Raw genomic sequence first — 26,161 nt, 5'->3', positions numbered from 1 at the left:
ATCCAAAGCAAGCTCCAGGCTCTGAGCTGTCCACCTAGCACTGATGAGCAGTGAGATCATGACCTGAGCCAAAGTCGGACGCTCGACCGGCTGAGCCACCCAGGCGCCCCAAACTCTGTCTTTCCTATCACCTTCCCCAGATAGCATCTGTGTGTCTGACGTGGAGGGGAAACTTTCTTATGAAAACTTGTAGCTCTTGGGGGGAGTGGCTCTTAGGTAGACGCTCACACTCTGGTCCTTGCTTCCGCTACAGTTTTTATTTTTCGTTTTGTTTTATGTTGGTTTTTGTTTTGTTTCCAGCTCCGCTAGGGTTTCTGACCCTTGAACTGGTGTCTTAGATAAATTGCTGCTGAATATGTGGTTTGTACGTAGAAGTAGGTCAGGGACGAGGGATTCCCTCATGCTGCCTCAGCTCCATTTCAGTTACCGTCGGAGAGGAGGACTTCTCAGAGTTCACCCACAGTTTCTGTCCTATTCCTGGCAGGTATGGGCCTCAAAGCCAGTTACTTACCTCTCGCCAGGGGACCCCCACAGCGAGCCTAATGACTGATGCCACTTTCTGCTATGTGAGGCTCCTGTGTGGTTTGGGGACATCGTCCCACACCACACAGGAGTCAAGAACAACATAACAATACTAACTCTTATTCTCTTTACTGATTGAGTCACACTGAATTTTTCTTGGTTGCCTCAGGCTGTTAGACAGTCACCATTTATGGACTTGCTGTTCACACCTAGAGCCTGTTCACACATAGAGCCACACAGAATTGAGAGCTCCATTTTCTCTGATTTCAGCCTTCCTCTCACCAGTGGAAAACCTCTCATTCTGTTAGGTTAGCCGCAACTAGGAAGCCACGCCATGGAAGAATGAGTCCTGGCAACTCCAAGTTTTACGTCTCTTTTCTGATTCACTCAGCTCCCTGGGAGAGGGGGGTAGGCTATCTGTTCTCTTCCATCTGGAAAGGATTGCCCCCAAGTCAAGTTTTCCTCCCTTCTGAGGAGGGAAGCAGACTGCTCTTTCACTAAGTTTCCAACGAAATAGCACCAAGTATTTTGGAGATCTAACATTCGTTCAGGCCAGGGATAAGTAGTTTAAGCACAGATCCACTTCTGCTTTAGCCTGGGGACTTGCTAAACAGGTAAACCTTCTGGACCCCTTTCCTCATCTGTAAACTGCAATCACTACATTAGGGATCCCGTAGGTACCTTCAGGCTATAATAATCTAAGACTGAGATGCTTAAAATACTTTCAGAAAAAAACAAAAAACAAAAAACATGTTTCTTGGGATATCTGGGCAGCTCAGTCAGTTAAGTATCTGACTCTTGATTATGGCTCAGGTCATGATCTAATGGCTCCTGAATTCGAGCCCTGCATCAAGCTCTGTGTTGACAGTGCGGAGCCTGCTTGGGATTCTCTCCCTCTCTCTCTGCCTCTTTCTCGCTCTCTTTCTCTCTCAAAATAAATAAATATATGTTAAAAAGGGTTTAAAAAAGAACACAAAGTTTTCTCTGTATTTAACCATCCAAACTAATTTGCTGTTTTTTAAATTTCTCTGGCTTTCCTTCCATGTCTCTATGAACACATTTAAATAAATGATTTGCAAAATATGCTTGCCTTTTGTAATACTTAATCTTAGTATTACATATACACATCCCTTGTCAAAATTAAAGTTATTATTGATTTGGGGGCCTAAAAAACAGAACTGCTGTTGATATCTTTAACATTTAAATTGCTGATTTTATGAAAGTATAAACTTTCGTCTTAGTGAAATATTTTTCTTGTGGTTATATGAACTTTAATTATGTGCTCAGTTGAATCTACTCAGTGATTCCATACATGGTTGTTGAGTGAGTCACTCAATTAATGAGTAAATAATTCCATATATCTTTGAATTGTAAATGTCATTTTTATTCTAGTAGTCATTGTTACGCCATGCTATTGAAAACCTTTATTTTTTTAAATTTTTTTTTTAATGTTTCTTTCTGAGACAGAGAGAAACAGAGCATGAGTGGGGGAGGGGCAGAGAGAGAGGGAGACACAGAATCCAAAGCAGGCTCCAGGCTCTAAGCTGTCAGCACAGAGCCCAACACGGGGCTCGAACTCACAACCATGAGACCATGACCTGAGCTGAAGTCAGATGCTCAACCGACTGAGCCACCCAGGCGCCCCGGAAAACCTTTAAAAATATTATGATTCATGACTTATAATGTTCTTTCAAAGTTGTTTATCTTAAAAGAGTACATTCCTATAGAAATATTGTGGACCCTATGACATACTGTACTCATGTTATAGTAATTTTATGATTTGTACCAACCAAAAGAAATTAGGATACTCTTACATTAAGGACATCTTTCATTGGTCCCTTATTGTAGTACTTCTAATTGAAAATATTTTTGTCCCTAAAGCTAAGAAGGACGTGTTCTTGCTTTTTTTTCTGCACTGTTTCATAGTAGAATTTGCAACATCCTAACAGGTTTCACATTTTCTGACAATGTATATCAAGATATGCTGATAAGCACTGAAGTGTTGAATGGCCAGTCCTGAAAAACGACTCAGGAAAAGAAGCAAGGTCAAACATTCTGGCGTAGCTGTGTTGTGACACATGTGTGATGTCTGATTTGTCAAGCTTATGAATAAGGTTTAGGCTAACCTTAATCTGGAGAGAAAGTCCACACACTTGGGAGTAGACAAAGCACTTACACAGGCATCCAGACACTTAGGAATTAGGCCCAGTGCAAACACTTTTCCTTAATTTAATTTATTACTGCATGGTATTAGGAGTGATTCAAAATTTCACACAATGTTCTATGCTGGTTTCATCAAGGAAGCTAATAAGTTACATGTCTAAGTGGTGTCTGTTGAAATAAACTTGGATTAGATGTAGAACTTGGACTTAGCAGCCACTTCACGATATTTTAGTTTTAATTAAATGTCACACTCAAAATAAGTGATGAGTGATCTGTGCTTGGTCTGGTAATGGACTCCAGGACTACCTATTACATAAGCACAGATTTTTTCATTCATCACTCAAATGACATTTTCCAGACTAATTGGCATGAAAGGGTATTTTTTACTTTTATTTACATTAAGTGATTTAAGAAAAAGGGTTTATCTTAAAATATGGGACAGATGGTCTCATTGCTTCCTGTTTTGTAAGTATTAAAGTAACAATTATTTTACTTTTGTTTATAAACTATTTTGCTGAGTATGCTATGTGATGAAGTTTATTTAAATTTGGAGTTTCAACTTCTATATCTCCTTCTAACCTTGTTGCATGTTATTTCATTTCAAACAATGTATTTTAGGAAAAAAATAATTTTGTTTTCAAAACAAAAAAATATATTTGAATCAGCATGAACTTCATTTCACAAACATTTCTTCTTTGGTATGATTTATTCAGTTTAATTTCTTGGTAAGCCCAGGTTTTTAAATGCTTGACATGTGGGAGAATCTCAAAACATAAGTGATTGATTTTTGCTCAGTGTTGTGGTTCAGTGACATATGAGAGTGTAATGATCATCAAATACATTGCCTCACCACTATGGTCTTCCCAAGTTCATCATTTCGTGACATTTCCTTACAAACGTTTTCCCTTTCACTTGTAGTTCTTTCTTTATATCCTTATTTGCCCTTTCTTTTTCTTCACACATTCTCTTTTTGAGTACTTTTTGAGTACCAGTTACTTTTTGAGTACCAGTCACTGGAATGACATTTTTGTACATTTATATTCACATGTAAAATTCATGTGTAGATTGAAACACACACACACACACACACACACCCCACAAACATAATCACTGAATAATCCATGGTATCAATACCTTTTACTCAAATTAAATATGTCATTAATTTAATTTATGCAAATTTTACTCAAATTAATATGTCATTAATTTAATGTATGCAGATTTTCATAAATTTAGCAAGATATAGATTCTCAAAAATAGAATAATCTATAGAGAATAAAAGAACACTTAAAATTGCTTTTTATTCAGTGCAACCAGCAGAAACATCCATGGATAAATATTAATAAGAAATTTTCATTTGTTTTTGTTTCATTTCCCATCATATCACTTTGTTTCTGCACACATTTTTTCAAGTTTTTATTTAAATTCTGGTTAGTTAACACACGACATAATATTAGTTTCAGGTGTACAATATAGTGATTCAACAGTTACATACAGCGCTTGGTGCTCATCACAAGTGATATCCTTCATCCCCATCACCTATTTTACCCATCATGCTACCCACTTCCCCTCTGGTAACCATCAGTTTCTTCCCTGTAGTTAAAAGCCTATTTCTTGGTTTGACTTTCTCTTTTTTTTCCCCTTTTCTAATTTGCTTTGTTTCTTAAGTTCCACATATGAGTGAAATAATATGGTATTTATCTTTCTCTGACTGATTTATTTTGCTCAGCATAATACTCTCTAGCTCCATCCATAACATTGCAATTAGCAAGATTTCATTCTTATTTTTATTGTTTATTTTGAGGGGGGAATAGGGGCAGAGAGAGAGGATCCCAAGTGGGCTCCATGCTGTCATGGAGTGCTGCCAGTGCAGAGCCCCATGGGGAACTCGATCTCAGGAACCATGAGATCATGACCTGAGCTGAAATCAAGAGTTGGAAGCTTAACCGACTGAGCCACCCAGGCACCCCAAGATTTCACTCTACACCACATCTTCTTTATCCATTCATCGGTCAGTGGACACTTGGACTTTTTCCATAATTTGGCTGTTGGAGATAATGCTGCTGTAGACACGGGAGTGCATGTATCCCTTTGAATTAGTAGTTTTGTATTTTTTGAGTAAATACCTAGTAGTATGCACATATATTTATTATGGACTTTCTTCTGGACCAAACTAAGTCAGTGAGGATGCAAAATGGAAGCAGATTTGAGAGACATCCAAATGAAGAGTGAGTTGCATTTTATGAGTTTTATATTTATGAGAGAAGAGGGTGAAATAATCTTGGATATTTCTAGTTTATTTGGCAAACTAGATTTAATAGATAATAATAGCATAACTTAAGATAGAGAATAATGAATGGGTTATGACAGGAAGAGAATGATCTTGAGTTTTGTGATGATTTTGAAAAATATAAAAGTTTTTTAAGTAAATAAGTGTAGTAGGTATTAGCAAATATATTTCTGGGTCTCAAAAATGATGATAGGGAGATACACACGAATTCTGTGTATAATTAACATATAGAAGAGGGGATGGTGTGCAAATGGAAGCTGAGTTTTGAGTGTTTACAATAGAGCCAGATTATAGTGGACATTTTTAGAATATGTGTGAAGGACATAGTGAAGTACTTAAGATCAAAAAGACCAAGCACGAATTGCTGATTGAAATCTAGCTTCACTATGTATTGCATGAGTGACCTTTAGCAACTCATGAAACCATCCTTTGCCTCAACTTTCTCACCACTGAAATAGGAATGAAAATAGTTCCTGCTTAATAGGACTGTTTAAGAATTAAGTAAGTTATTTTAGATACACTGATTAAAACACTGCCTAGCACATAATAAACATCATATATGTATTTGGAGTAGAAGAAAGTATATAAAACTCCAAGAGAAGAAAACAAAGAAGAGATTGCTAAGAAATATAAAGATTTAAGGCTATAAGAAGAATCGATGTATTCAAAAAGACTAAAATAGGAGGCAACAGAAAAGTGAGCAGAGAATAAATATGTAGGAATCAAGGAATTGGACAGTTAAATTAAACAGCAGTGTCTCATCCTTCATTAAGTCAAAACTTTTAAAAGCTGAAAATTGTTATTGGATTTGAAAATTAGATGGTGTGATTGACCTTAGGAATGGCAAACTTATTAAGTGAATGAGGAGGACAGAAGTAAATAGGCATAGGATAAAGAATGATTGGGGACATCAAGAGTTTCTTTCTTTCTTTCTTTCTTTCTTTCTTTCTTTCTTTCTTTCTTTCTTTCTTGTTTCCTTTCTCCTTTCTTTTTTCTTTCCTTTTCTTTTCTTTCTTTCTTTCTTTCTTTCTTTCTTTCTTTCTTTCTTTCTTTCTTTCTTTCTTTCTTTCTTTCTTTCTTCAATAATGTGATAAGACAAGTAGGATATACCATAGTAATTTGAGAAAAAGGCAAGGAAAGGGTGATTTCCCATTTTATCTTATTTGCTTATTTTGTTTTGTTTTCTTTTTTGTTTGTTTTATTTATTATTATTATGATGATGATGATGATGATGATGATGATGATGATGTAAGTGATTAAACAGTGTCTATAGCTTGGCAGGAAGGGGCCAATTGAAACAGAAGCATTAAGGAGGTAGACCAGTTGCTTTTAAAAGGGCCCAGGTGATCTAGCAACTGCAAAATTTATTTTCCTAACTTAGGATAGGAAAATTAAATTAAAATATATCACAGAGTTGGAGAGGAATTATGCTAAAAAGCTTAACTTCATCTTGGTAAACTTAGATGAAAAAATTTACTTAAAAATAGTTTTTATAGGGGAGCCTGGGTGGTTCAGTCTGTTGAGCATCCAACTCTTGATTTCAGCTCAGGTCATGATCCCTGGATTGTGGAATCGAGCCCTGTGTCGACACCCAGCCTGCTTGAGATTCTCTCTCTCTTTCTCACTCTCTCTCACTCCCTCTCTGCCCCTCTTCCCTGCTAGCGCTCTCTCTCCCTTTAAAATAAATAAATACATAAACAAATAAATACATAAATAAATACATAGAAATAAAGTAAATAAAAGTAGTTTTCATAAAACATTCATAGCCATCAAATTTCCTAAAGTGTTTGATGACAGAGTATTTCTTTCTTAAATGCTTCAAAGGTTCTGAATTTTCTTGAACATTTTAAAAATCTAATAAACCACTTAGACTGTTGTCATGTAGTGATATAGATATTCAATAATAAAAAAGTGAATAAGTAAACTATATACATAATTCTCTTAAAGCAGATATAGTTTTAAAATGTTTTCAATGAAAAATTGAAAATAATCATACTCATTTGGTATAATTAACAGTTTGTAAGAACTTTCAATAAGTGACTCCTTGAGAGTTTCTATGATTATTTGGTAAGTGCCTTAAATCTCCCAATTTCCTTGATGTGGAGGCCAAGGTATAAAAGTGCTTGCTTGAAAAATGTTACAAGTCATTGTACCAAGATAAATCAGTGCCGTAAGTTCTCTCTGCATGTCTGTTGAATTTTAAGTGGATCCAGCTTTGCTTTGTGTCAGGCATGTAGTAGACTGATTAAGTTGTCAGTTTTTACTCCTCTGCAGGGGATAAACTGGCCATTTTAAATGCCATTGTTAAATGTTGTATTAAATTGCAACAGGCTCTGGGGCCCCTCATGGAACTTAGAAATGCCAATGACTTCATTATATTTATATTCCTATAAATTAAGAAAAGCTCTTTTGAATATCTACTATTTGATGTGCGTGCTTAAATTATAAATATTAATTTAAGCTTTGCTATGATAGCAGTTATCTTCGTTAAAATGTTGCCTATGTTCTATTTTGAGAAATAATTGTCATTTAGGAAATAAATTCTAGCTCTATATATTTCCTCCGTTAGCTTCTCCTGATAATTCTTTTTCACATTGGTGACCCTTGCTTCATTGAAGTAGAAAGGTCTTAACACCTTTGACTTTTTCCCTTTTTTGCCAATGGTCTCATTGATTACAGATATAACTTCTATTTTGATCTTTGTTGTAACCTCCACTCCTATATTTCCATATTCTTTGTCACCAGCAAACCCAGATACTCAACGTAACATGCCCCAAGGTGTTTGTCCGCTTAATTCAATTTGTCAGTTATCTTGTCTTCTTCCTAACCTTTACTAAATGCCAATTTTATCATGTCAGTATCTATTTATAAATAATTAATGTAGAAAAATTTGAGGCTTGACATTTATCATGGCTTTTGAGATCCTCCAATGTCTTTTCAAAACTGTTTCTCCAATGGTAATATATTACCCATATTATACACGAAGACAACTTACTTTACATTGATTTACTAGCTATTCTCTGAATGTTCCTTGAACACTTTGCCTAACCTACAATATCCACCATCATTATATATTCCTTATATGGAATGTCTATCTTCTTTCTGTTTATTATAATATTTATCACATCTCTTTGTTTTTTGTTGTTGTTGTTGTTGTTGTTTTATTGCCCTCTCTGTAGCCTTCTTGGTTATGAATCTCACTATGGCCATAATTGATGCAGGTCATCTTGTTTTATCATTTATCATTTTATGTAGTGGTAGTTTTTCAAAATAAATTGTAATTCCCTTGATGTTTGAACTATGGTTTATTATTTTTGTATATCATTGCATTTAAAAGAGTGATTTGCAAAATGCATGTAGTTAATAAATACTGATTTTTGTAGACAGTTTTTAATTTACGTAACTCTACTTTTAAGGTTGATATTACATGCATTTCTTTGAGAATAGTTCTCAGAAGACATAGATTTATCGTGGCTCCACTCTTTCATATGTGGGTTAAAGCTTTTCCTTACTTTGAGAATCTATTGTGAAGATACTGGCATTTTTTTTTTTTTTTACTATTCAACCCCAATTTTAATAAAAAAGATGATTTATTGATTAATTTATAGGGAATGCCAATATTTAATCAGTAATGGTCCTTACATGAATTTAATCTATGAAATATTATACCCTTTACAGTTTTATTTAACATTACTATGTCTATTCAAAATACATAAAAAAAGTAAAACATAAAAATCAGATTTTTCAACATCGGTGAATGCCATTTTATTTTCAAATTCCATTCCTAAATAGAAATTTTAATTAGAAATGCTTAATATTTTTTTCTAAATGAACTAAAAGTCTCATTATGATACACATTAATTTTTTGGTGTGTACCTTGAGACAACAAAAATGAAGGAGAGATTAACTAGGTAGGTATTAAATATGTCAGCCCTGTCCAGTTTTCTCTGAACACAACTTTTGACACTACAAAACTTTAATTTTCTTCTGACATTTGGCTCCAAAATGAAACCATTGTAGGTGGCTATGGGTCAAGAATGATTACAAGAAACTCTGGATGTTAAATCACTAGAGCCACGAATAAGAGATGACCTTAAATTTTAGTTCTCCAGGTTTTTCCTAATATGCACGTGTTTTAATGTATCTGTAGAGGTCAATTAGAGCAAATCCAGCCTTTGGGAAATGTTTTAAACTAGGGAATTATGTATTTTCTTCATATACTTTAATACCTGAAATATAACGATTTGTCTAGTCACCAAAATGTCCGTGAAAAATATGGTCTTGATTAATGGGCGAATTGATAGTTTTTACTGAATGAAAAATTAACCACGTATTTTAATATAAATTAACTAATTAATTTCAGGCTCAATTTCATTTTATTACAATGAATAGGTTATTATTTATTATACCCATTAGCAAATCAGTGTAAAATTATCCAGAACTGTATTTGACATTTAAAGTGCTTAAATCCTTCAAGTTTTGTCTTTTCTATAAACTTTTCCTCTGAAAAGCAAATTTACTACAAAGACAAGTGAAGGGAATTATTTAAATAATAATTGGCAGACATTTCTCAAACTGTCTGATATCTTTAAATTCAATTTAAGGCAATGAAGTCATTCTAAAATTTTATATTGTCAATATTGTCAGTGTTCTGTACCTACTGTACAAGAAGCCCTTGGTTATTATCCATTATTCTGCCATGTATTCATATTTTATCAGTTTAAGAGACACAGAAGTGAGGTTGATAAGCCTCTGCCTTTAGAAATTTACATTTAAATAAGGTAGAGAATTTAATTAGCAATCATGTAGGTTTCATTTGTTTAGTAAAAATGCCTACTGACCAAAGGTATTTATTTGGTGATACCATAGAGGAGGCTATCAAAGAAGATGTGTAAAGTTATTGGTATATTAGTTTTGCTTTGAAGATAGAATGTAGCCAGCTATGTGGACATGTGAGAAAGGGAGAGAAAGGCAGAGGAAATAGTTTGAGCGAGTACACAGTTGCAGGAAATTGAGTCCGTGGAGAAAGGGCAGGGAGAACTAATAATGATTGTCTCTAGCTGCAGAACATTAGGAAAGAGTAATTGGAAATAAACTTGGAAAGGTAGGTTTTCCTTCAATTAAAATTTGTATAATAATTAACTAATTGGATTAAGCAAATCCACTCTGAGGACTTTTGAAACAAGCAGGTGAAATTAAACAGTTTTATAAACTTATGCATGCAGCACCCTGAGAAATACTTGAAAGAATTTCAAGTATTGAAAGAAAGCTTGAAGAGGTACAAGTCAGAAAAAGAAATAGAGAATCTGATATATCACTCTCCTGGATTAAAATAAACATCTCACATTAAAATTAATGAGTCCATGTATTAGGGGAAAGGTGTTGGAAATAAGTAAGAATGCATACAAATGATATTTCAGAGGCTATATCTCTAAGACTTAAAAATTCATTGATGATGACCAAAAATGGAATATGAACAGTAGGCATTTTTGGTGGAAGGGGAATGGGTTCAGTTTGCACATAGAAAATTTGAAATTAAAATACGCTATCCAACTGGATTCTAGCTGAAGTTTGGAAATCATAGGATTAAATTTTAGAACAGCGCACACTAAAGATCCAAAGAGAAAAGGAAATAGGATATCTTAAAGGACAAAGAAGAGGGAGGAAAAAAAAAGTGGAACAGAATGGCAATTCCCTTTTTATTTTCAGCCATCCGTCTTTTCTGCCTCCTTCCTTTCTATCTGTACGTATGCTCAGATCTTCCCCAATTTATAAAACCCCTGACCACATGCCCAGAATTGTGGATCCCCAAAGCCCCAGCCATCTCTTCAGATTCAAGTTTACTTACTACATGGGCAATCTCAATGTACTTAACTTTTGCAATTTGCCTCTGAGCCCATTACACTTAAACTAAATGCACCAAGAGGATTAGTTATTCTTCAGAAGGAAAAGTCCCCCTCTGTGAATTCTCATTGGAATTGGCCTTGTTTATATTTTTAGATATTCTCTTGTCCCTTGGTTCTACTAGTTTTCTTCCTATTCTTTCTAACTTCTGTGCTTTTCTTAATCTATTCTCCCTGAAATGTTAGAATTACTTGAACACTCATTGAGCCCCTATATGTACCAAGCACTCTTTGAGAATAAGGAATTATAAAAAGAAACTGGACCCAAGACTGAGAGGAGAGAAGAAAGCCATGTAAGCCAGCCTGGTTCCCAGAAAGGTGTCCTGAAAAAAAGGGAATTTATCCCTCGATGGTGAAGAGTACAAGGAAACATATTTTAAAGAGCTTAAACATGTACCACAAGTCTTTCTTGATAAATACTTTCTTCTTTTCTTATGTTTTTGATTCTACATTTCATTTCTCTAGTTGTTTTCAACATAGTTAAGTTACACTTTTAGCCTAATTCCATTTTTTGAAATTTCGAGGGTCTGTTTTTCCTTTTGGATGTTTTAATTGACTCTTGCTCATAGTGCCTTATTTGACCATGGTTTTTATAATGTTAGAATATGAGTTTAGGTTAAGAAGAACTTCATTTACAAAAATCTTAGGCCATGTGGAAGCGCCTGTGTGGCTCAGTCTAAGCGTCGGACTCTTGATCTCAGCTCAGGTCTTGATCTCTAGGTTGAGTTCAAGCTCCACATGCTAGGCCTGGAGCCTATTTAAAACAACCAACCAACCAACCGACCAACCAACCAACCAACCAACCAAACAATAAAACAACTTAACTCTCTTTATCACTGCCTTTCTGCTAGTGGGCTGATTTATTGTATCCCCTTCTCGTTCCTAAGGGTGAATTTTATTCTGGTCCAGTGTTATCTGGTGTTCTATAGCATCCCCTTTTATAGACAAGTTTTGATCCTATGTTTGTACTATCTGTGCACCTTTTGGTTACTACCATCCACAGATTGTCAGTAACACTTTATACTCTGGCTTTTAGATTTTTTTTTTCTTCATTTTTTTTTCCCCTTGAGACTCCATTACTTTACTGAAAACTCAGATAATGCGTGTCGGGAAGTAAGAGATGGTGGAATGGGTTTGGGATGTAGTTACATTATCTTGTCTACCATATTATTAGAAACACGTCTTTCAATTTGTATTAAACTATAATTCTAATTATCTTCTAACATGTTAGAGTATTCAGCTATTTTATTTTCAAATTTGACAATAAACTTATTAAACAGCTCCTCTATTTTATTGCCATTGTCCTGGTTCCTTCACTTAATTTATTTATCTTGTGAAAATAGTGTTTATTCATGTTTCTTATGCAATATTTTTCCTTCTTTCATGGAAATAACTTAGTAGGTAGCCAAAATGTAGTTAATTTATATTTCTATTGTTATAATGACAGTATAGGATTTCAAATAAGATTCCAAATATTGGGCAAGAATTTTCTGTAGTTTTTGCCCCATGTGGTAGCACGTATATGGCCAAGAATGTAAATATGGAAGTGAGTATGAATTTATTCATTTACTTGGGAAATAAATTTCAACATGTTAGGTTAATTAAGTCCTGTATTTGGTCTAGTTGTAAATTTTATACTAATGTAACAGACATAATGTTGTTTGATTTTTATAATTAGATTGTATTTTATAAAAGTTCCATTTCTTCTTACAGGTAATAAAAATTTATAGGAAAATAGTTTCTGTTTGGATCATGTAGTTTATAGATCATGTGATAAAATCTTAGAATTTATGTTTAAAACCATACTTAATTATTATTTAAATTTTTTTTCAGCTCTTCTTCAAGTGACAATTTCACTTAGCAAAGTAGAGCTTAGCGTGGGTGAATCTAAATTCTTCACATGTACAGGTATGTATGTGTACAAATATTTTAAGATGATTACTTGTTTTGGCTTTAATTAATATTATACATTGGCAAAATTTAAATAGTGAAAAATAATTCTCCAAAAATAAAATCTTATAATACCACTGGGCTTCTGATGATGGAAGGTGTTAGCCATATTTTACATATTAAAAACTATGGAGTTTATTTCTGTTAATTTCAAATTATTAATTTTGACCATCAAACTAGCTCACTTATTTTGAAAATAACTTATCAAATAAAATGTATCCACAATAACTTAAATAAATTCAAATGTTATTCCTGTATAAATAATAATATTAGGATGAATATAAATATTATAACTGAATTACTTTTATAAATATGCAATGAATAAATTAGATATGGCACACTGCATTATAGCTATACCTGAATGAAAACTTTCAGACAAAGCAAATCAAATCTGTCCTTATGAAAAGTGAATTAAAAAAAAGATATTTAATCAGCAAAACTTTGGCAAGAATTTTATGACTATTAATCAAAAGTGTCATATATCATAATACCTGTGGGAAATTATATGGACCTCATTTAGTTTAATTATGCACATGCAGAATTTTTTCAGAAGACATTTAAATACTTAAGTGACAAATTCTAATTTAGCGTACTGTAGAAGTCACAAATGCACACATTGTACTTCTATTTATATTAATCAAATTCATTTCTATGCATATAAGCCTTCATACGTAAAGTTATGAAAAATATTCACATACGGTGGCTGGGGTGGCTCAGTTGGTTAAGCGGCTGACTCTTGATTTCAGCTCAGGTCATGATCTCACAGTTCACAGGGCTCTGTGCTGAGCATGAAGCCTGTTTAAAATTCTCTCTCTCTCCCCCGCTCCCTCTGCTCCTACCCCATTTGTGCTCTTCTCTCTCTCCTCTCTCTCTCAAAAAAGATAGAAAGTTATAACATATTTATAAATCATATATAATACATTATAATATATATTACATTAGAGTATGTATATATAATATCACATCTTATGAAAAACTAGGAGGGCATGATTCTTCATATTTTGCCTTCCTAAAGGTCTAACTAAATTGATAGGTCTGTTGATACATATTTTTGCATATTGACAAGTAGAAAGGAAGACAGCAAGTGAGATATTGGTTCAATATCACTTATCATGTCAGCAGAGCTTTGGAATAAGAGTAAAGATCATTGTTTTTAAATCTTATCCATATTTTATATACACAAATGCACAGATGCACATACATAGCTCAATTGTGTAACATATTCACAGAATAATTAAATAGTCTAAAAATTAAGTTTGAAAATGACATTGTATTATTTTCTTAGATTCATTATATATAACATATATATAATATATGTTATTTATGTTATATATATATATGTTATGCACTACATAATGTTATTACATCTGTAGGTATTACATAAGGTCAAAGTAAGGAATAATTTAAAAGAATGAATTAACATCATTCAATGGTACTACGTTTTGCTCTTAAAATAAGGCAAAATAATTAAACATCTTTTTTCCTTTTATACAAAGATGTATAACCAAGAGCCATATTGTTATTGTGGAAGCAGTCTTATATATGTTAAATACACAATAGTGAAACAAGAATCTAAAAATAAAGATGCTAGAAAACCTTGCAACCCTTCCATATATATATATATATATACATATTTTATATATATATATATATATATATATATATATATATATATATATATATGGAAGCATTCCGGTTTGCAAATATATATATAATATATATCATATATTATATATATATTTACAAAATATATATATAACATATATAATATATATTATATATAAATATTTACAAAATATATATATATAATATATTTTATTACAAGGTTGACTAAGTTGACATGACTCTAAAGTTTCCTGACACTAGAACATAGACATCTAAATCCAGTAAAATGAATGTCTTAAATTTACACTAGAAGGGAGTCAGAACTTCAGAGAGCTAAATAAGATTATGTCATAATTAGCAAATGAATTTGTACTCCACATTTTTAAGAAAATAAAAATTGTAATGTTATTTATTAGTATATCCAGTAGTTCAGTACTGTATATCCAGTATATACAGTAGTTCAGGCTTAATAAAAAATATGAAAAGTTTTAAAGGAAATTATTTATTAGAGATGTCATCAAAAGAGAATCATGATAGGGTGCCTGGGTGGTTCAGTCAGTTAAGCGTCTGACTTCGGCTCAGGTCATGATCTCATGGCCTGTGAGTTCGAGCCCCTTGTCAGGCTCTGTGCTTTCAGCTCAGAGCCTGGAGCCTGCTTCAGATTCTGTGTCTCCTCTCTCTGTCCCTCCCCTGCTTGTGCTCTGTCTCTCAAAAATTAATAAACATTAAAAAAAATTTTTAAAAAAGAGAGTCATGACTGCTCTATGAAAATTCAAAATGAATTCTCCATGAGAATGAAATTTTATACCATATTATCAAGAGTGAAAATATCCAAAATATTTCACAGAATGTCCTATATAATTTACTGTATAAAATGAAAGTTTATATTGTTCAAATTTAAAATGATGTTCATTTAAATTACTCATTTGTAGTTCTTTATGGAGATGGGAATTAAAACAAATACATCCCCTAAATGAGTTATCCCGTAACCACTGTGGTTTTATAGTTCTGTCCAGAAAGATCTGAAGATAACATAACTAAGATCCATTTAATATTTTAAGCTAAATGTTCTTTCATACTTTTTGCTCCAGCATGTCTAATTTGATATGGAAAACACAATAATTTGTTTCTAAAGCCATTTCTTGGGAAAAGTATAAGAAGGAACAATGTTCTTCAAAGTGGTCCTGCAGATGTTAGCATTTCCCCTTTATGCATTTCCCCTGATACTTTTGAGTTAATAGCACATACCGCTTCCACAAATTATCCTTCAAGTAATTAGGTGAAATACATCCTTTTTGTCAGTAAAAGCAAACTTTGGAAGTTTCAGCTTTTACGAAGAGGATAATAACCTGGATTCTGAATTGGAAAACTGAAATAAATGTTTACCTTGTAATGATTTGGTTGTAATTGCTTAGCAGTATAAGTATCATTTCAATGCATTCTAATTATCATGTGATTAAATAGTTAACAGTTTTAGATTAAAATGATGAAACTATTCATTTTAGTTGAGAAAAAAGATTAGGGCTCCATTTTAAAAATAGTCATTGGCCTTATCTGTACAAGTTTAACAACTTGGGGAATTAATTCCAAATTCAGTATTATCAAAAGCCAAAGTTGATTTTGCATAAGATTTACATTTTTATGAGCTGTGCTTTATCGGGGAAAAAAGTACTGTCTCCTGACCCTAGCAAAGAGACTTGGGAACAGGTGAAATCATGTTAGTAATTGTGTTTCTGGTCAGATATATCTATCACATATAATTTATGTCTGACACAGTGGCCAAGGCAGTTTCATAACTTAACTGTAGTAATAGTTCATAGATTGCTATGGTAAAGTTTCAACTATCAGGGCTGAAATTCCATACTGGAAGTTTCCTATAGAACTTTTGGGTTTTGCTTACGCAAACAGGGCTGAATTCTCAACATTGGATAAATAAAGATGAACATGTGTGCTAACATTTGTGTTTACTTTCAATTTTGTAAGATTTTGAGACTTCCAGCCTTCTCTTATTTACATTTTTTTTTCTAAATTGTTAAAAGTTGTTACATAATAGTAAATGTCAATGCCAAAACAAACACTTGAGACATATTTTCAAACATTTCTTTTCCATGGCTCTCTGCAGCAATTGGTGAACCTGAGAGTATAGATTGGTATAATCCTCAAGGGGAGAAGATAATTTCAACACAGAGGGTAGCAGTGCAAAAGGAAGGTGTTAGATCACGATTAACCATCTACAACGCAAATATAGAGGATGCAGGGATATATCGTTGTCAAGCAACAGATGCCAAAGGACAGACACAAGAAGCTACAGTTGTATTGGAAATTTACCGTAAGTTATGCATTTATTAGTTAATTGAATTTGTGGTTGTATAAAAACTTGAACATAATGCATTTAGTAAAAATTAACACCCATTAATAACTATGTGCTAGATAATGTTGTAAGACCATTGCAAGTATCAGTTTATTTATATTTTGCCATGGTGCATCTCTAAAATGGAATCGATAATAGGAAATAGTTTATTATAAATATAGATGGAGCCAATTCTCTTGGTAAAATAATAGAGATGAAAATGTTTTCATGTTCTCCAGCCATTAAAAATCTATTGGGTAAATAGAAAACAGTAGAATATTTAGTGTTAGGAAATTTATCAGAAGTAGTTTTTCACTCTAAAATAAAAGGTCAGGATTAGAACAAATGACATTACGTATATGATAGCAGTGACCAGTCTAGAATGAGAATTGAGGGTCAGTGAACAGGAGTAGACACAGAAAAAGCTGGAAATTCATCTAGTGGAGAATAATATCTAGCTGGATTCTTCACCAACAGAATTTTCTTTAAGATGATTTTCCATATTTACACTTGATTTTAGGAATTAAGATTGACAGTTTTCTATATTCCTTCCCCTTTCTTACATATAGGAATCATGTTTTTTTTTAATATGACATTTATTGTCAAATTGGTTTCCATACAACACCCAGTGCTCATCCCAACAGGTGCCCTCCTCAATACCCATCACCCACCCTCTCCTCCCTCCCACCCCCCCATCAACCCTCAGTTTGTTCTCAGTTTTTAAGAGTCTCTTATGTTTTGGCTCCCTCCCTCTCTAACCTTTTTTTTTTTTTTTTTTCCTTTCCCTTCCCCATGGTTTTCTGTTAAGTTTCTCAGGATCCACATAAGAGTGAAAACATATGGTATCTGTCTTTCTCTGTATGACTTATTTCACTTAGCATAACACTCTCCAGTTCCATCCACATTGCTACAAAAGGCCATATTTCATTCTTTCTCATTACCATGTAGTATTCCATTGTGTATATAAACCACGATTTCTTTATCCATTCATCAGTTGGTGAACATTTAGGAATCATGTTTAAGAATACTATGAATGAAGCCTGTTGACTCCTTAGGGGTGAAACCAGGCTGTATCACTTAATTTTGTGGCCTTGAGCAATTGCCTAACCTCTCTGTCTTCAGTTTCGTCATGTATAAAATGGAATAATAGGGGCGCCTGGGTGGCTTGGTCGGTTAAGCGTCCGACTTCGGTTCAGGTCATGAACTCACGGTCCGTGAGTTCGAGCCCCGTGTTGGGCTCTGTGCTGACAGCTCAGAGCCTGGAGCCTGTTTCAGATTCTGTGTCTCCCTCTCTCTCTGCCCCTCCCCTGTTCATGCTCTGTCTCTCTCTGTCTCAAAAATAAATAAACGTTAAAAAAAATAAAAAAAAAATAAAATGGAATAATAGTAGTACCTACCTCTTACATAGAATTGTTTTGAGCACTACATTAATTAATATTGTATAAACTCCTTAGAAAAATGCCTCACAATTCATATGTGATAGTATTTTTACCACATATTAATGAAAAATATGTGAAAAATTACAAATTTTTGAAATAATAACTCATAAGGCACCCCCTCCCTACAGCTTTATTGTTATTATTTGGGAGATACGACATGAGAAAAAAAGGCAAAGTCTTCCCATGCCATGACTTCCTTTTTGATGTGCAGGGCAATTTGTTGGGATAGTATTGTCCTCATTTTTCCTGATTTAGACTCCCCCTACTCCTTTTAGTTTCTAAGCTCCTTAAGAAAAGGTAGTATATTTGTTTATGTGATTCCTACTGTACCTATTTGATAAGTAGAAAAAATTAAATTGAAACTGTCATTTCATGGACATAATATTTGGAAAGATTTTTCATTACTTTGAATGATGCAAAGGAAGGTGGCTGGTGTTTTGTTTGTATACTAAAGAAATGACTTTTTTTTCCTGGCAAGAACAATGAATAACTTTTTTGAAAATTTCTCAACAAGCATAAATATCTATGTTCATTCATTCATTCAACACACTTACTGGGTGTCTACTACATAACACACAATATTCTAAGTCCTAAGGAGTAGTAACTAAAACAGAAAATGTCACTGGCTACTTGGTACTTATATTTTAGTGAGCGGAGAAACACAACCAATGAATGAGCTTAGAAGAATACATGAATGCTAGATATCCATGCTTTAGAATTCTATAGTGAAGGAAATAAGGGGGTAAAGAGAGGAGTTGAATGGGGAAGGGAGATGGTTATTTTACTTGTGAAGGTGCAGCAGAAATCTGAAGGGATTCAGAGGAGCACAGATGGCCAAGGATGAGAACAAACCTGGAGTGTTCAAGGAATTGCAAAGAAGACAGTTTGTCTGGATCACAGGGACTTGGAAAAGAGAGAAGATACTGGGATTGGAGTTGGGGGGCTGACTCCAGTTCACATAGGACCTAGTCTGGCATCGCGAGGACTTTGACCTTTCTTCTCGGTGAGATGGGAAGTTCTCGAGTAGAGGAATCACATTATCTGGAATCAGGTTTTAAAAGATCTAGCATTAACTAATGATTTTATTGCAGCATCAATCCACACACAGATTTTGGAATATTTTATTGGGAGAAGTGAGCAATAATACTTTTACGGTTTGTTTTACTTTCTTGATGCAGAAAAACTCACTTTCAGAGAAGTGGTATCTCCTCAAGAATTCAAACAAGGGGAGGATGCAGAAGTGGTTTGCCGAGTTAGCAGCTCACCTGCCCCTGCTGTCAGCTGGTTGTATCATAATGAGGAAGTCACCGCTATTTCCGACAGTTAGTATTTTGGTAACTCCCTAAATTATATGTTCTAATAATATTGCAATTTTTAAAGAGACTGAATCTACCTGACTGAATAGAGAAATTTTATTTTTTTTGATCTCAAGTATCAAACGGTTTTGAGAATCTTCCAGCTCTAAAGTGGGTGTTGGCAAACCATGGGTCTTGGGCCACAGTCAGCCTCTCTGCTGTTTTTGTATGGTGTCATGGGATTACAGCCAATCCTGACCATTACACAGTTTGCATGGCTGCTTTGGGGACAGGGTTGAACAGCTGTGATACAGATGATGTGGCCTACAAAGTATACGATACTTATCACTTGCAGATTTACAGAAAAAGTTTGCTTACCCTTATCCTGTTCAAGAAAAACTTAGTAAAAACAGTAGAAGGGTAATAAGTAAAAGAAAGAATTAATCCTGATGCCTTCAAATTCTATATATTACAGTTTATACATGATCCCATGGGCTCACTCTGTAATCTTAAAATAATAACCATATGAATCCTATTTATTATTCTGGCACTGTTCTCTCAAAGACACCTACATGTTCTAAATATTATGGTATGATGCATATGGATAATAGACAGAAAAGTACATTCATTCAAATTGTCTTCATAATTTTGATTCAGACTGAGCTAAAATTCCAGAATAATATGACATCTGAAATTGAAAGCATAATTTGCTTACATTATGCTATTTTACCATTGTGCATTGGGAGCATTTTCAATTTAGAATATTTTTCAATGCACCTGCATTGCAGAGAGATACGAAATAATTGAATCTTTTTAAATACTTTCCATCTTGGATGATTCCGTTGTGTGTTTCTAAGAGATAAAACTTTTATAGCATAAAGGAGAGAAAGCAGATAGTATCTATTTTTGAGTATGTACAGAGAATGTATCATAATCATGTTTAATAGTCTTTTTTTAATTTTGAGATAATTTTTCTGGTCTTGGCATTTTCAGTGCTTGTCAGTTATCGACTAGCTCTCTTTTTCTGTATTATAATAGGTGAGAAATGGTACTTTTTTTCCTCTTATTTTATTTTAGGACAACTGCTTTATATTTTATTAACATATCACATGAGTACATTGTATAATGTATTTTCAGCTATTTTACCCTCAATAATAAAGAAAAGGCAGTTCTTGTATAGAAGTTAAATGACAATGTCTAAACATTTTCACATTGCCTCATCTTAGGCTTTAAGTGTACATCTGGTTTATTGTAAACCTTAATTACAAGAAGGTTTTGAAATGAATTATAGTTTTTATTTTTTTATTTTTATTTTTTTAACGTTTATTTATTTTTGAGACAGAGAGACACAGAGCATGAATGGGGGAGGGTCAGAGAGAGGGAGACACAGAATCTGAAGCAGGCTCCAGGCTCTGAGCTGTCAGCACAGAGCCCGACGTGGGGCTCGAACTCATGGACTGCGAGATCATGACCTGAGCTGAAGTCGGCCGCTCAACCGACTGAGCCACCCAGGCGCCCCTGAATTATAGTTTTTAAAAGACACATGGAACAAAAGGCTCAAAGCCAGGACTTATAGTCCAGTGTGATGGTGTTGGAGGAACACTGCTTCTCTGCCACGACTCACACACTTTTCTCCAGTATGCAGGGACGGACGTATTTGAAGGTAGAATTCTATTATGGCTCTACTCCTTGGCCGTGATGCTTTGAAAGCTTTTCTAACTGTTATCTAATTCAGATTCTGTATCTGTAAACAGTGGGTTATTATCTCTATTTTAAACAATGCTTGTGAGTTTCAAATAAGACTTTAGGCATATAATAAATATTTGTTAAATGAATGAATAAAATTTTTGTGTATATATCAGGTTCTCAGCAAAATGACATTGATCTTTCTCCTTCCTTCTCATTGAGTTTTTAAATGTTGAGAAGAAGTTTTACCAAAATTATAGACACTCAGGTTTTATCTAGAATAAAAAAATCCCATGTAAGTGAAGGGACTAGTCTAAGCATGAAACCTAGTTCTGAATTGCATGGCAAGCAAAGAAAAGAAATGACATCTTTTTTTCTTTTTAGTTCTAGGACATAAAGGAATTAGGTGAATTGTGAGGAAGGGCAAGCTTTTCTAACCTTTTAATATCAGAGGAACCTGCCACGTAGTTTATTGTTGGACAGCTTGTACATTCATAAATAATTTACAAGAAATAATATTCTTCATCTGATTATACCTTGTATGATCCCTTTATTAAAGCTAATGGAATAAGATTAGGTTTATAGGGGCACCTGGGTGGCTCAGTCGGTTGAGCGTCCGACTTCAGCTCAGGTCATGATCTTATGGCTCGTGAGTTCGTGCCCTGCGTTGGGCTCTGTGCTGATAGCTCAGAGCCTGGAGCCTGTTTCCGATTCTGTGTCTCCCTCTCTCTCTGCCCCTAACCCACTCGCATTCTGTCTCTGTCTCTCTCAAAAATAAATAAATATTAAAAAAAATTTTTTTTAAAAAGATTAGTTTTATAACCTTGAAAGGAACATATAAGGGGATTTAGAAGAATATGGTGTATCCAGGTAACTTTCTGAAGCCTTAATGTGGTGCGTGAGTAAAGTTTGCAGGCTCTAGATGAAATAATGAAGGCTTGGATATGTCCATCTTATTACCCATGCTTTTGGTAGCAGCTGTATGGCAGGTAGTCTTAATTAAAATTCCAACAAAATATTCTGAGTGGAGGTCCTTTCCATGCTACTTGCTGAAAATAACCCATCTGCTAAATAACCTAAGCATTTAGGAAGTAAAGGTGGCATTTTGTTACAAAAGTTGAAAATCCTGACTTTTAGGATCCCTCAATGGAGGGATATGATATCGCAGATGCCTGTTTCAACCTCAGCCAGTTTGAAAGTTATTTCTAAAATATTCTAAGTGCTTTGATCATTGCCAAATGAAGTACCCTTTTTGCATTAAAAACTGTGGATAAAATCATCTTGTTCAATATTTTTTTATGTAATCTCCCTCCAGTATAGAAATTCATTCAATTTTGAACTAGCTGTTGAAAGCCTACTATGTGCCATCTAGCATGCTAGGTGGTTGTTATTCATAGTTAACTCGATAAACAAGTTCACTGCCTTCAAATGCTAATAATCTAGTAGAAAAGATTAATAGAGAAATCAGTGAAAACAAAGTATGTTGAAGTCTATGAGAAGGAAAGTGTAATGATAGAAGATAATAAAGAAAGAATACCTCAACTAGTTAGGGCAGAGGTGGGAGTCCAAGATGCCTGCTGAATAGAGAAGTAACACTTAAGTGGTGGGGACTTGTCAGGAGGGAGAACATCATCTGCAGTGGCCTGGAGGTGAAAAATACCATGAATGGTGCTCTAGAACCTGGAATAAGTTTATTATAATGAAAATTTATGAATAAGTGCAACTGGAATACTTATACTAATAGATAAATATAAACTAGGGTTGGTCATAAAGAACTAATAAGATAGGAGACTGAAAAGGAAGGTTGAGCCGAGTCATAATGACCCTGACATCTCTGCTAAGGAATTTATCCAAAAGCAACATCACTAAAGCATTTTAATCAGAGCAGTAACATGACCTGATATGAATTTGGGAAGGATATTAGTGCTTCAGTGAGAAGAATGAGTTGGATGGTAGTCAAAGCAAAACTCCAGGCATTGATAACAGTTCAAACCCTAATGAAATAATTGCTGAAGGAGAAGGAGATTTAGACTAAGTAATGATAAAGGGGGAAGTGACAGGACATGGGATTTAATTGGATATGTAGATGGAGGGAGATGGAGAAGTCAAGGATGATTCAAGGAATTGGACTCGGGCAAATAGTTCAATGTACAGACATGCTAAGACAGAACTGGAGAGACCATATGAGAAATTTCAGGTGGAAATAGTACAGTGAATTTTAAGTTTGCTGAGATTAAAGTATTTCCAACCCTTTTCAGTAGGTACATCTGCTATACTGTTACAGACTTTTCTAATTCAGGTAATGGTCTTGTCTGAAGAAAAATTGTGAGACTCAAAATATTGATGGTAATTGAAGCCATAAGAGTAGATGAGACATATCATCAGTGGCTGGGGAATGAGAACAAAAGAGGGCTAGAAAATAATCTGCCTAAAGAAGCATAAAGCAGATCACTTCCTGAGTATTACATTTTTTCATTTATTTTTTAATGCAATAATGAAATTTAAAAAAAACACGAAAGTTCTGTATAATTGAGAGAAGCTAATAACCTCTAATAGTCAAATAGTCCTAATATCCATAGTTATGTGTAATTGATTGAAGCAGTGCTTTCTTCAAGTGTTTTCTACAAGCACATATTCATGATGTACTTCAGTTTGATAGTTCACTATATCATTCCATGGACTTGACACCCATATCTACAATTTGACATGCAATTTTCACATGGTTTGTTTTCTGTATGGAAACATTGGGATGTATTTACATTTAGCAGGTAACTACTATTTTTCTAATGTTCTAATAACTTCTCTCAGACAGTAGAAATACTATATTAAAATGGCCATTTGATTAAAAGTTTACAATTAGAAGAAAGATTGATTTATTCCTATCAAAATATGTATTATAGACATTCAAGTCATTTTCCTTTTTATATCAAATATTGCCTTCCTGATTAAAATAATTCTTCTGCTTACTAATTTTGTAACTAAGTATCCTATAAGTGTTAAAGAACATTATAGTTAAAGGATAATACATATTTTAGTAATTTAAAAATACTACAATAATCAAGGTATAATTATGAGCATCCCTAAGTTTGAACTATTACAATTTATAATTGCTTCTCATTCTAATTTCCAGCCACATGCTCAAGTAGAGGCTCTTTTAATTGACTTTGAAACGTTCTTAATTTTTAGGAGTTCTGAGTTATTCCAGGACTTCTTGTGAGTTAAACTTTAAAATTTCTTGAGGATTCTTTTTCTCCAGGCTTTTCTTAGAGAAAAGGAAAATTTACCAGGGAAAGCGTATGTATAAAAATTTGTGTCTCTCTTCTTTGGGTCAACCTAAAGAAGAAATAAATATTATGGGAAAGTTTGTATAGTAGTCCCTCCATGTCCACAGGAGATATGTTTCAAGACTCCCCAGTGGCTACCAGAAGTACCAAACCCTGTATATACTTTTTTTCTAAAAAAAATGTGCTTATGATAAAGTTTAATTTATAAATTAGGCATTTAACTTATAAATTAAGAGATTAACAGCAATTACTAATAATGAAATAGAACAATTACAACAATTTTATTGTAATAAAAGTTATGTGAATGTGGCCACTCTCTAAAAATAGCTTATTGTACTGTACTCACCCTTTTTCCTTTGATGAGGCAAGATGATACAATGCCTACATGATGGGATGCAATGAGGTGAATGACATAGGCATTGTGATATAGTTCTGGTAAGATGTCATAAGGAGGATCATCTGCTTCCGGGCCACGGTTGACTGAAGGTAAATGAAACTGCAGAAGGCAAAGCCATAAATAAGGGGGACTATCGTCCTTCCTGAGCTGAAAATCATGTGTCTCTTGCTTTACAATCAATATTTTCTATTTCCGGGAGCCTCTGAATCTACCTATTTCCGCTCTTTATTAATTATCTCTTCCTTACCTGTATTAAGCACAGTCTTCTCATATTCTGATCACTCTCCTATTTGTATTTGTAGTCCAAACTAGAATTGGTATGGCATTAAGAAATTGTACTAAGGAATCATATGGCAAATGAATCCCAAATCTGAATCGAACCCAAAACAACCTAATATAGCAGATTATGTCCAGTCGGCAGCCCCAGCCATCCATTCAGTGATCCAAGCTGAGGGAAGCTGTACCTTTTTCTCATGCGGCTTCCATGTTTACCCTACCTGTCTATCAAGCCAGCAGATAGGGGAAGAGCAGTAAACATTGGAATAGGTCCAAAAAGTAACCTTTAATGGTATAACAGTAAATACCCTGGAAGAGAGCACCTTAAACTAATGCCATTTCTACTTTACCAAAAGGTACAACGGGGTTGAGGATGTCTCTCTCATATTTACCAAAGTATCTCAAATACTATGCATACCAAAAAGATGATGTTCAATGATATATTAACTGATGAAATTTAAGATACTGCTTTTACAACATGTTTCAAAATGGACTAGATGTGAGAATATTGTTTACTTGATAAGAAGAGAAAAGGTCCTAACACTGCAACAAAATTGCCATGACTAAAAAAACAGACCAGACATTATGGAAAACATGTTCAGGCTGAGATGATGCCTAGGCTAGCCAGATTATTTTAAGCAATCAACTAATGCATGCCCTCTAACAGCCTATTTGTATGTATATTCATGTGCATACACTCATACACAAAATGGAATCTTGAAATAAAATTAATAAAGTCTAATCTATTCATTATTAAAGTGGATTATCTTGCATTTAGAAAAAAATTCAAATAAATTCAAGATATGGCCATTTTATATGTCCTTTATGTGACTTGAATATTATTGTATCATTTAGCTTTCTCCTAAGGGTATACAAAATTATTAGTTTAATTATTGTGTAAGGAAGGCTATTCAATCAATTTTCTAACCCTTTTCCATCCTTTAGTTGCTACATATTTGCAGTCAAAATGTCTTCATGCCTGCAATATCTAATCTCTCAGCATT

General features: G+C 33.9%; 1 protein-coding gene across 1 annotated transcript in view; it reads left to right on the top strand.

Moving 5' to 3' along the window:
- Positions 1-12,397: 12,397 nt before the first annotated feature.
- The window catches only part of NCAM2 (neural cell adhesion molecule 2), a 223,505-nt gene continuing 209,741 nt past the window's right edge, over positions 12,398-26,161 (top strand). Inside the window, exons 1-4 of the mRNA XM_007075055.3 lie at positions 12,398-12,425; positions 12,709-12,783; positions 16,553-16,759; positions 19,398-19,541. Coding sequence (XP_007075117.1) covers positions 12,398-12,425; positions 12,709-12,783; positions 16,553-16,759; positions 19,398-19,541 — 454 coding nt within the window. The remainder of the gene's footprint in view (positions 12,426-12,708; positions 12,784-16,552; positions 16,760-19,397; positions 19,542-26,161) is intronic.

The sequence above is a fragment of the Panthera tigris genome, chromosome C2 (assembly GCF_018350195.1).
Source record: "Panthera tigris isolate Pti1 chromosome C2, P.tigris_Pti1_mat1.1, whole genome shotgun sequence".
Classification (NCBI taxonomy): domain Eukaryota; kingdom Metazoa; phylum Chordata; class Mammalia; order Carnivora; family Felidae; genus Panthera; species Panthera tigris.
The sequence above is the reverse complement of the archived record's forward strand: the minus strand, read 5'-3'. Positions and strand labels throughout refer to the sequence as shown.